Genomic DNA, 12849 nt, shown 5'->3' on the forward strand with positions numbered 1-12849 from the left:
GAGAAAAAACGAGATGAAACCTAGAAATCTAATCAAAATTCCATATGAAAATAATTTTTTAAAGCAAAATAATAATTTTACTTTAATTTTGTTTTCAAATATGTACTTTATACATAATGCATCTCGTACCCAAATCATTCTTGAGTCAATTTAGGTTGCGTTTCGTGTTCCCGTTCCTGTCCCCCATTCCAAACCGAATGTTGCTCCAAGTAACAATGGTTCACAACAATGCTTTATTTTACAACATAATATAATGCCTCAAGGATTACTTTTTTTTATTAGTTTTCTCATATCTGGTAGAAGTGTGGGATACGAATATTGTCCGATTTGGCTATTTTAGTAAGATTTCCACGAATTTGGCCCCAAGTGAAGTATCGAAGTGATAATACCTAAGGATCTGACACAAGATAACTTGATGCGAAATGAAGTGTCTGATCATGCAAAGGGGTTCTTTTGTGGGGAGATGGGGTGTTTTTTCTTCTTTTTTGGAAGTTTTTTTTCTTAGAAAAATTGTTTTTCTTAGTCTAGGCTTAGAAAGCATGTGCTTTTTGTTTTTATACACTTTTTGCATCTTGTGTTTTTTGCGTCCCTTATTTCATTGAGCTAAAGATTTTTAGTTTTTTGGTTGTAGACCGTTTAATAAGCACACTCGAGGTACGCCTAGGAAATCACTTAAAGACTTCCTTGAATCTACATTGGCGAGGTCCGGGTTTTCGTGCCTCACACGTCTCGTTTTTAACTAATGTGATTTTGATATGTCTTTTCCTAGTATTACTGAAATAACGGTCAATTCTTAGTTGTTTGTTTGATTGTGCCTCGGATGAAAAGCAAAAATATACCCGCTTTCTTGCCCTAAAGCAAAAATATAGAGTGAAAAATGAAAGAGCAAAAATAACCTTGAAGTGCCGCCATCTTCACCGGTCGACGTATGATTCTGATTTTGGTTTTAAGTGTTAGTTTAATCGTGTCGCAAAACATTTCAAGCATTAAGAATCACTGTTTTCTTTCTTTACCTTTGTCTTTGTTTTAGTTTTTATTTTTGTTAACTCAAGCCTATTTTATCGACGTATTGAGTTATCGTATGACTTTATGTGCTGAAGTAGTGTTTAGCTTACTTATATATTATATAATATGAATTTCATGTTGTTTTAACTTTTAAGTATTAAACATGTTATAAAATTGATTTTGGAGCTTTTTAGCAAAATTATGTGCCTCAGATACAAAAAGCCTGTGCCTTTGCCTTTGCCTTTGCCTTTGCCTTGCACTTCTTAAAAATGAGGTTTCAGATTATAATGGACTATAGTAATATGACTCATTATATGTGAAGCTGCACATGATGTTCTTTGTAAGTGTTACTATTAATAAGGATAAGATTGCGTACATTCGACCTCAAAACCTGTTCTAGATGGCAGCCACTTATTGACATTGGGGTAATAAAATGTTGTTGATTGGGAGAAATTGTTTTATTAGTTTGTCATATAGAAGTAAAATTTAGATAAAAGAGGTTGCCTATGTCGAAGAGAGAACAAAAAGAAAGGATTTGCTCTTGTTTATGAATAGAAAAAGAGAAAAGTTCATATAAGGATTTGCTTACAGTTTTATAGCTTTGTGGACTTCTATCTTAATGCCTCTACATGCCTAAGTACCTTCGGTTTTTTCTTTCTCATTTTCTATCTTCTTTCTTAGGAATTCTTCATCTTTTATTTTTTTTTTAGATTCTTCATATGTTTTTCTTTTTCCATGCCTTTTTCTTTTAATTTCCATCTTCTTAAATCTATGTCTTCTTTCATCTAGAATTTTCATTTTTATTCTCTTACAAGTTTTTCAATTCTCTTCTTTTTGTAACTAGATAGAAAACGATTAGACAAATTGCTTTGAATGTAATTTCAAGTATCTACTTGTGCTACTTTACACTATATTAGTAGCTTAGCGCAATGATTACCAATGTTTTAGATCTTTTCATGTAATTCTAAAATGAATATTATATTATTCTTAGTATTAAGTATGTTTCAAAATTGTGTCAATAGCTTGTGAACCAAAAGGAGTGCCTCACCAATTAGAAGATCGTGCTTTTGCGTACCAAAAACTTGCTTTTGTCTACGAGAAGCTCATTCTTTTGCCTTGCGCCTTGTGTACAATATTTGTGTTATGATATCTTTTTCTACTCCCCCTGCCTTATTTATACTAGTTTCCCTTTCTAGAATATGCCAACTAACTCCTACTAAAATACCTATTATATCCTCATATCTCATATATGACAATCTCATTGTCTTGGTCTGTCTTGGGCATTCTTGGCACCACTTGATGCAAAAAATTGGGTAGGTAATGTATTTTCATTGTTAGGTCCTTACTCCTTACTCCTAATTGCAACGTATCTTTTACAGTTAATGTTGCTGTTTGAGCCAAAAAGTGTTTTTTATTGATTTTTTTATTGAGCTTTGTATTACCTTTTTAATTTGATATAACAAGATGTCACAACACTGGATGTAGGAGATCTTGCTGATTTTGTGATCATTAATCAAAGTAGGAGGTGCACAATAATTACCTAGATAGAAACATCAATTAGGCCAAAAATTTTACTTTATTTTGTTTTGTTTTTTCGTAAGGTGGGATGAATACGGTAACAGTGCACGGCTGTTTCCTAGCCTTGTGACTTGTCAAATCAACAATTCTTCTGCTGCATCATTCATCTTGTCATCATGCATTTTGATTTATAGATGTTAACGAATCATTTTTGTTATATATTTTACATTGAACGACTGTACACCTCGGTGATCATATGAATATCTAAGTATTGAATCAAGAGTCTCAGTTTTCAGAAGTACTCCAGGCTCTAGCTAAGGACTTCTATAAGTTCCTAAAAGTTAAAACCTTGAGAATCTCAGAGTAACATGAACTTAGCCGCATTATATGATAAGATATATTAGTTTTGGCACACTTTTTTCTCAATGTTACATTGCAGTATGTTTTAACGTATAATATTCATGCACCTGAAAAAGATGTATTTCTTTTGTCTTCTTTTAGTTGTAATATTTCAACAAAACATGTGAAGTACACGGAAAGATAGTATTTTCTACTTACTGCTTAGTTTTTTCGCTTTTAATATTCATAACTAACAGGGTCTTCTGCTTTGGTGACAGGTTCAGTACCAGAGCCCAATTCTGCGGAGGTAGAGGTACACGTAATTGTCCCTGGGAAGCCATCATCTTCTGACGAGGAGGAATAAAAAACCGTATCTACTGCCAGTCTGATTCACCTCTTGTGTCTTTTTTTTTTTGTAAGTAGTGTCCAGTATTTGTGATTTTGTGTTTGCTTTGTACATTTCAATTCTATTTTGCTTACTCCAAAATTATGGTAGAAGATTATGCAATATTAGCATATTGTTGGTAAATGTTAAGTTCTACTTTGAGCTTGAGATTCTATTTGTATCTTTTTGGTTGTCTTATCTATGAATAGTGCAAATATACGGTCTTGGTCACGGTCGCGGTAGCCTTAGTGAAATGGATTGGATAATTTTTGCGGCCTATAGTTCTGTATCACAGTGCAACTAGGACAGTCAGTTCTTCAAAAAGTAAAAATCCTGTAGAATCAATCCCTTCTTTGTTGTATGTCCTTGTATATCCAGGCATCACATTGTTTGGTCTCAAATTTGGTATTGAAACGTCATCATAATTGAATTGATCTTATTAATTGTGAACAAAGAGGGAAAATGATCTTATTCCTATAAATTGCAATGACAATTCTAACTTGAGTCTGGTCGAAGAAAACCTTAACGAACCTTTGCACTCTTGGATTGCTTATTTTGCAAGTCAAAATGGTTTTGCCTGAAAAGGAGAAAACCCCATACCCCTTCTGAATAGGACATTCTAAAGCCAAAATGGGTTGAGGAAAACAACGGCATGCCGATTAAATTTGTTGGGTGGTCTTTGCTTTGTTTATTAAAGGCTTATTCTCAAAAGTATAGGGGTATAATGGATTATAGTTGCAAATGACCTTTTCAATCAAGGTCATATGAAAAAATCTGTTTGTGATCACAAGGTAAGGTCTCATATCCAACCTCCAATGCTTGCCTAGGCGGGATCCATTTAGTGGGGTTATCAATATCTTAGAGACCTAAATCTTCCTATCAATTAATAAATTGTTTGATAATGCAGGCCTCTGCTCGTGGGTTGATCACAAAACATGAAGGCGAATTAACCTGTATACTCGATGGCAGTCAAGCTTGCTGGTATGTGTATACGTAAATGGAATATGTAGTTTCTACAGCAAAACAAGTATCAGCCACTTTTATTGCGTAGTTTCTACAGCAAAAACAAGTATCAGCCACTTTTATTGCTGTGCTGTCTGTAAGATCAAGCTAGATAGGGGTGGAACCTCATCCTGTACTTGATCATTCTGAATATGATAGACATTTCTAATGTATATTTTTGGTAGTTTTTACTTTTCAGTGCTGTATCCATGTTTATCTTACGTAGTAGTCGATGCGATTGTCTTTGGATACGCATTAGATCTCTCTGATCGACTTCTGCATCCCCAGTATTTCAGAGGTGGCGTTTACTTGCTGTAAAATTCAGCAGATAATTGTAGTTAATTTTAGTCTAGCCGTTATGCAAATGTTATACCTTTCATCTGCATTGGCATCTCTACTTTATTTATGCATGAAGTTTCACAGAGCAGCCAATTGTAATTGTATTTCTAATTTGGGAATACTGTCATAGGTTACAGAGATATTATTGGAAGTGCTACTAAATTTAGATGATAGTTAACAATAATTTAGATAATATTTTTAGGTCAGTTGCTTGTGGTTTGTGGGACTTTCATATGGTAGTAAGTTGGGATTGAATTAGTTATATGATTGGTGGAGTAAATATGTACTTTAAGTATATATACAGCCTATAAAAATGTTACATAATAACCTGCTCAATGATCAAGTCTAAATGATTGGAATCGGGGCAAACACAAAGGAGCAGAGCCCTCGAGGGCACTTAGATAATTTATTTTATTTTACCTCTTTTATCCCGATCTTTATAGTTTTGTGATCAATATTAACTTCGTTTTAAAAAAAATTTACTTAGACATAAATTTAACTTTTTAATCAACTCAAAAACCATGAAAGATAGGCTAATATTAAGACAAAGAATTGAGAGTCTAATGCAATCAAATCAAGGATTCACGGGGATCCTTGCTAACATGGATGATTCTAGAGTACAAATAGAGTGGATTGAATACTCGTCTTTGTATGTATACAAATTCAACTATATACATAATTCAATGTCGAAAAACCATGAACAACACTTCTTTGCAATAACTAGCTTTTTTTTAAAAAAAAATATATGATATCATGAGCAACTTTGTTGTAGAAAGTAAAATAAAACAACGTAATTAAAGTGCTTATTTATTAATATTGCTAAAATAAAAATGCTGGCGTCACATTCTTTAAAAATACATGTATAACTTTTATATGAAAATTTTCCTTTTAGAATGTCATGGTGATATTATTATTATTGTTATTTTTTATCCTTACCAATAACATAATACTAAATTGAACGGTTTCACTATTATCCATGTTAGATGATTCTGTAAATTAAAGACTTAATACAATGCTTAATAATATTTTGTCAATTTCTACAAGAAATTAAAAAGAATGAAAAATGTTATCAACTTCTGCTAACATGGATAATCGAGTTTTATAAAGTTTACGGACCAAAATTCAGAATATGAATGCTTTCTTTTTTGTGAAAAGAATACAAAAGAATATCACATTAGACAGGGGAGTAATGAAAAACTCACTAAATGAATGCTAGTCACACAAAAAATTAAAGAAACACATTAATGAATTGATTGACACCCCTAGATAGAAGATCAAAAACAAGCCAAAAATGGAAGGAAGCCATAACTGTCTAAAGTAGACCGTGATTTGCATGATGGGCTGTTCCATTTTGAGCTAACACAGAAAATGGATCTCCAAATGGGTTAGATGAACCGATGCCCATGGGTTGCTGCTGCTGCTGCTGCGTCTGGTGGTAGGGAGAGGGTGAAGCGGCGTTTTGGTATGGCACCATCATCATACTCTGAGGTTGTGTTAATTGTTGGTAATGGTTATGTTGCTGCATCATCATTTGTTGTTGCATCATCATTTGATGTTGCTGTTGCTGAGACATAGCCATCTGAACGTTCGTTGGTGGTGCAAAGTTGTTCGACATTGAAAATGGGTCATTTTGTTGTTCATACGGATTGTGTACTTGCATTGCACCTGCTGCCATTCCGTATGGACCATACCCTGCATTCTGCATCTGTAACTGTCTTCTTGCGTTCTCATCTTCGTATAAGCTATTCAGTAATAGATTATCAAAGCCACCCGCCTAATTTGCACCATAAATTCAGAAATTCAGATCAAACCAGGGATATCGAATTAAGAGAGGGTGCAAGGAAATATTTACAAGCTTAGAAGACAAACCAGTTTGGTCTCTGGCAGTGGGGCGTTGTTTATGTTGCTAGGCTTTGTAACAAGGGCTAGCTCCCATCCTGATGTACCATCGAACTCCATCAAGGCATTGCTTGGAGTAGAACGATGCTCACCTCCTATATTGCGATGAAAATCAAAAAATACACTCATCAAGTACAAATATAAGCACATTAAGAGAAAGTATTACCAGGTGGAATAATGGCAAGAGCTAAGGCATTGCTTTCTTCCAATTCTGCAGCTCTTGGATTTAATTCCCTAAGACCCTGTACAAAAGAGCTCAGACAAAGAGATGGGTTGATATTTATCGAGTGTGCGCTGTTCAAGAAAGGAAAATGATGAAATATCGTATGTGCATACAAGAAGATCATCATCGTCTGTGGATATCAAGGGAGGAGGTTCAGATTGAGGTTCGGGCTCTGGTTGAGGCTCCTCCTCTGGCTCGTCTGCTTTCTCTTCCTCTTCTTCCTCTTGCTTTATTTCATTTTCAGCTTCTTCGCTTTTGTGTGGGGATTCATCCCTTTCTTGATACTCCTGCGCTTCAAATAAAACTCACTTCAAACTCTGTAGTCTCACCCGCCTCATTTGTTTGTACGCTAGCAGTAGAGGTGTTCAAAATAGGCCCGATGACCCGAAATTTACCCGACTTTGTAACTGAATCCGATTTAACCCGACTTCAAAAATGATTTACAATTATGTAAAAAACAATATGGACACAAAAGTAGATTTACCTACTCGAAACACCTAACCCGAAATCAACCCGATGACCCAAATGAACACCTCTAGCTAGCAGTATGCTTCAACACGAGCAATTCAAATACTAAAAAAGATTTATAGCGTGCAAATTCTAACCAGTCTCTTCGACACAGAACCGTTTTGCGTTGCTTCTCTGACATATTCCTCCATAGTAGCCAGAAATGACGCAGGAGGCTATGGAAGAAAAAACACATGTCAACTTTTGAAACTTAATAACATGAAATCTTCTCTTTGAGTCGTAGACAAGAACCTGTCGTAAAGTCGGGAACTGAAAATTCCTGGCTAGATCCAATCTTTTGCTGAATTCATAAAAATCAGCTAAATGTTCGGCCTGCAAAATTGGGAGTAATACCTAAAAAGTTTGAAGGAAAAACTACAGAGGATGATGGAAAAAGCTTCTTTCTTAGAGTTGCTCTATCTTACCTGCTGTCCTGCTCTTTTATAAATGTTAAGTGCTTTCACTGCGTCATGTTTACTCATGTCGAAGAACTATACATACATGTATACAACAAATGAAGATAAGATGACAAAGCCCAATTCTTACGAGATCTCAGATTCGCTAATAAGTTGTTGGATAGATATATTCATACCATATCGACTAAATTGATTATTCCATCATTGATCGCGCAGTAAATTTTGAAACTCTCTTTCAGCACCTACGTATACAGCCAGATACACAAAAGAATGCAGTTTTCCTGTCAGTACCACAATAGTTGGGTGTATTATGAATCTACAGCAAGGAGTAATATACATACCAAGGCTAGAGCATACTGTACAAGATAATTGCAGCAAGCCGCTCCTTCAGGCTGTCGAATTGTTTAAGTCAGAACATTTCATTGAAGTATAAAGTAAATGCAGTCTGTTAGGCGCTAATTTAGTGTTTATTCAGAGCAGGGCAGAACCAGAGAAGCCTGTATCCTTAAATTTTAGAAGGATAATTCAAAGTCTATAAGAAAATCGGCTTCTCACCTGGCAACCCATCAACCTGAACAGAAGTTGCTGTAGAGCAGGCAGTTGATCCAACAGTTCATCGGGGGTTAAAAGGCGGGTTCTACTGTGTACCTGATAAGAAACGACAAACAATGGTTAAAAGGGCCAGAGAAAAAAATAATGATGGGAAATAGTTGACAAATCTCCTGACCTTGCTTGCACCTGGGGAAGATCTCGTCAATCGTTCTGCCTCAATGTCATACTTCAACACCCTAAAACACTCTAGTCTTTCTTCAAGGAAGAGTGCATATGTCCGAACCCATGCAGAACAATCCCAAGCTGCATCAAAATTTCCACAACCCCTAATGTTATCTTTCCAAGCAGAAATGTTCTAAAGGAGACAATTGGGAAAAGCACAATAAAGATACCTAATGGGCTTGAATCATCCTTAAAATTTGAAATTTGAAGGATTTGTCCCCTGTGTGAGTAGGCCAGTAGCTCCTCCCTAAAAGTAGGATCTCCTTCTCTCAATGTCCTATGAATAACTATCAATACCTTTATTGCAACCTGTTGATTACATTGTTCCATGAGCCACCAATATGCATAAAATTTATCCTCTCCTATTTGGACAGTTGAAGTAATGTAGTGTGTTTCAAGACTTGCTTAATGAAGTTACTAAATGAAGATTGCATTGTCAAGAAACCAACTTAACAAAAAACTTAAGCTGATGGTTATAACCCTAGGATATGTTATACACTCTATCACACCCCCACACGATAGCTCTTTGGGCTAGAATTGCATATCCAATTCATGTTTCCTTTATACATGATGCTAAATATTCCACTTGAAATGTGGGGTGAATGAGATTCAAATTTTTAATTCTTATGTCACGTTGGCTTCTAATACCATATTAAGGAACAATTTTACCAAAAACTTATGACAAACAAAATTTAGGTAAACCCCAAACTGGTAAACCTAGCATTTATGCAATGCAGAATTTAGCCAATATTAATATTTTGAAGTTGAAATGGAGAAAACTTTACAATCCAATTTTTGGTCTTGGCCAACCTCCTTGCCAATGCATGAATGCAATACGCAACGTCTGCTCGTGGCCGAACAACTGATGTTGCAGCAAATATTTCTGATCAACAACAACAACAAAAGGAAAGAAATTAACCAAAAACTCCCAAAAAAACAACATAATTCATAACTTTTGCTTTATTTAATCAATGCCCATTTCATCAATCACCAACATAAGAAAAATTTATCCAAAATCATCAAAATTAGCAAAAATTTGCCTATGGTTGACCATCTTTTATTATCAAACACATGCCCATAATCACATTTTAAGAATAATGTGATTATTATTATTATTATATCTAACATATAATGATCATAATAATGTTTTAATTAAAACAAGGGAAAATGAAATCTTACTTCTAACATGTCTTTCCTTTGGAGGAGCCTCTACATGATTAGTTGCCTTCACCACTGCTATATCCAAATCCTAAACAAACAAACAAACAAAAAAAAACCCAACAATTTCCCATTTCATCATTCATCATGATCACATATCATAAAATATAAAAATATATAAAATCCAAATAAAATGTGTAGAAAATAATGGGAAATAAACCTTAAATTCGCTGTTGACTTTTGCAAGGCCAACAGTGGTAGAATCCTTAAGGGCTCCATAAGCTTTTCGAAAGCTTTGAAATGTTCCCATAAAAATGAAAACTTTATATATTCAATAATAATTAAAATTATTATAAGAAAATAAATGGGTATTAATTTCTAGAAACAATGTGGGGAAATTAAAATGAAGGATGATGAATTAGTTGATGTTGGTGTTGTTGATGGGCATTTCTGGTGATGAAGGTTGGTGGTGTAACAATGTCAAACGAAAAACAAACAATAACAAACATTGAGTAATAGGAGTTTTTGTTTGTGCGTAAAAAAAAAAAAAACAAACAATAATTGATTATTAGAAATGGGGTTATTTTGGTAATTTCCTATTTGTGAAATTGGAATTTGGGTTTTTTTTGTTTCTTTTGTAAAATTTGTGGTGAATGAATAATTTATTTATTTGAATAAAAAAACAAACAAAACCTAGCCTCCTTGAATAATTTAATTTGATTTATTTGAATATTTTGACCATGTTTGGGAGTTGGCATAGAATATACATCATGGCATGTCGATGTAACATGTATGGAGTTCTATTCCTTATTCGCCAATTATTAGAAAAACAAATATTAAAACTATTGTTAAATATTGTCATTTAATTTTTCGGACAAATTTTTGTTTTAGTTGAATTTTATATTGAGGTGTTTGACAATTGGCCGTTGATTTTTTTAATTAGTTTGTTTGACCAGTTGGAAATGTTGGCTGTTTTTGTTGGCTTTTAAATTAGCTGAAAAAGCTAGCTGTTTGTGGAGATGTTTGGTAAATTTGAGAATTGACTGTTGGCTGTTTATTAGAGAAAAAGTGGGTTAACAAGCCAAAAGCCAACCAAAAAAGCTCGTTGGAGCAGCTTTTTCATTTTGGTTTAAAGCTTTTCAGCTGCTTTAAAAGCCATTAACAAACACTTTTTTTTGAATGTTTGACCAACCAATAAATAAAAGCCAAAAGCCAGCTAAAGAACTAACTAAAAAGCTAAGAACCAAAACACCCCCATTATACAAAGATGTCAAATGTTGATTATATGTTGATAGACAAGCATTGGTCCAAGTTTAGGTTGTTGGTGTAAATATGCTCAAACAAGCACTATGCAGACTGTCAACAGTTATTGGAAAAGATTGCTTGGGTGAGTGCTTGGGATAGCAAACTCAATATGTGATAAACAAATGGTCGGTGATGCTAATGCTCGGGCAATGTAAGTACCTACAGCGAGAGTGATTTTGTTTTCTTTCCGAGTTCTTCAATGTTTTGCTTATACTTAACCCTAATTCTTTACGTCATGTTATGAAGTAATATTTAACCCTAACCTTAATGCATTGATCTGTAAAAAATAATATGAAAAATCTTAGTTATGTATAGAATAAAATAATAGATATTAGTTAGAATATATTAGAATATTGTGGAAGAAAGGTATCAAATAAGAAAAGAAATATCTAGATAAAATTCTACCTTATCTACTAGAATGTTCTATAGCAAGTATATATAGAGTATTATGACATTTGCATCTCATGTACAGCAAGAAGTTTCCATAAAAACAAAAGATTGAGCCATGAACTCAAATCACAAAATATATACATAAAAATAGAGAGATTGATAAGTGAGACATGAGCTCACATAAATATAGCAGTGAAGAGTGTATAGGTGCGGAACAAGTATCCCACCAAAAATATTGTTGTACAAATTATAATGTGATCAAATATTTGTATTCAGTTAATGTAATACAATATTTATTTGGGTCCAACTACAAATTTCGCGTGCGCCCAAAACTTCTATCATGGTATCGGAGCAGAAAGATCGAGAGGCCGAGAATAAAGTGCGATGAAGCAATCAAAGAAAGGATCGGAGGACCAGAACAAGATGTGTGGTAAGTATTTTGGATATCTTATAAGAATACACTAATAAAGAAAAGTTATAATGAGAAAATAACAAAATAAAAATTGATGAAGGATGTTGGTGACAAGAGCACCAATAAAATTTTAAAAAATGAAGAATTTTTTTTTTAAGAAATTAAGTAGGTTAGTGACTAGAGCACTAACAGTAAAAAACTATGGAGATTGTTAATGACATGGGCATTAACAAAAGAATTTGAAGAAATTAAAAAAAAGAGAAAATTGAGAAATTAAGATTTATAAAAGGATTTTGAAAAGTTGGTGACATGAGCACTAATTAAAGAAAAAAAAATTAAGAGAAAGTATGAAAAATTGGTGGGAGTTGATAAGAAGGGTAAAAAATAAAAAGGAAGAACACGTAAATACAAAAAAATGAAGCAAAAAAAAAAAAGAAAAGTAAAAGAACATTGGAGAAAATTTTTGTGAGGGCTAGTAACAAGATTACCTAAAAGAATAAGAGAAGAAAACAAAATAAAATGGAAACAAGAAATTATGGAGAAGTTTAAGATGAAACATAAAATCGTTACATGTATTGACATGGGGTGGTGACATAGGCACCAAAGATTAAAACTTCTGGAGAAAGAAATATTTTGAAAAATGACTGGTGACATAAGCACAGTCCACAAGAAGATATGTTACAGATGAATAGTAGCTGGAAGATACTTGGTAATAAGAATAACAGCTAAGATTGATAGGAGATCGAATACTCTCTAGGGGGTGAATAGAGAGTATGCCCATTTAAAAATTTTTCTGGAAGGTAAGCTCAAGAGCTTGAGAGACTTTCAAAGCAGTTTCTGGAACTGTTTCAGGTCGAATGATAGATCTAAGAAATATGTGCACAAATAAACTTAAACAAGAATAAAGGATTTGTTAACGAGATTCAGCTATTAATAGCCTACTCCCCGCCTATGGGTTATCTTCCAACCCGTAGGATCCAGTGCCTTTTATTAATGAACTTTAAAACAACTTAAAAAATCTTTCTATCTTCTCTCACCACGTTCTTCCTCTTGAAGAATGTCTTACAAATTCTCTTAATAAAAGTACAAATCTCAATCTCACAAAAGAGAAAACAAATTGAATACTTTAAAAAGTATTCCAATTTTAGGCGTAATTATAATCAAAAGTTCTAACTCT

General features: G+C 33.7%; 3 protein-coding genes across 5 annotated transcripts in view; 1 reads left to right on the forward strand and 2 right to left on the reverse strand.

Annotated features, from left to right (window-relative positions):
• Positions 1 to 4759, forward strand: part of LOC130814824 (uncharacterized) — a 6374-nt gene extending 1615 nt beyond the window's left edge. The window contains exons 2-3 of one of the 2 annotated variants that reach the window (XR_009042492.1): positions 3141 to 3277; positions 4155 to 4759. Coding sequence is in view for 1 of the 2 variants with exons in the window: in XM_057681049.1 (XP_057537032.1) it covers positions 3141 to 3226 (86 nt within the window). In the remaining variant the exon portion in view is untranslated. Of the gene's footprint in view, positions 1 to 3140; positions 3479 to 4154 lie in introns of those variants that run through there. The other variant, XM_057681049.1, reaches the window with a different exon arrangement.
• The window catches only part of LOC130814806 (oxysterol-binding protein-related protein 4B-like), a 988965-nt gene that overhangs the window by 638436 nt on the left and 337680 nt on the right, over positions 1 to 12849 (reverse strand). The window lies entirely within an intron of this gene.
• LOC130814795 (putative clathrin assembly protein At5g57200) lies at positions 5666 to 10060 on the reverse strand. The gene is made up of 15 exons (XM_057681003.1): positions 9786 to 10060; positions 9587 to 9656; positions 9193 to 9290; positions 8578 to 8716; positions 8361 to 8488; positions 8189 to 8281; positions 7975 to 8025; positions 7810 to 7875; positions 7643 to 7708; positions 7470 to 7550; positions 7316 to 7393; positions 6824 to 6997; positions 6654 to 6729; positions 6458 to 6582; positions 5666 to 6362 (listed from the first exon to the last, which is right to left on the reverse strand). Exons 1-15 carry the CDS (start codon positions 9873 to 9875, stop codon positions 5901 to 5903), a joined length of 1797 nt encoding a protein of 598 aa, XP_057536986.1. The 5' UTR covers positions 9876 to 10060; the 3' UTR covers positions 5666 to 5900.

Source organism: Amaranthus tricolor, chromosome 6, assembly GCF_026212465.1.
Source record: "Amaranthus tricolor cultivar Red isolate AtriRed21 chromosome 6, ASM2621246v1, whole genome shotgun sequence".
Taxonomy (NCBI): Eukaryota; Viridiplantae; Streptophyta; class Magnoliopsida; order Caryophyllales; family Amaranthaceae; genus Amaranthus; species Amaranthus tricolor.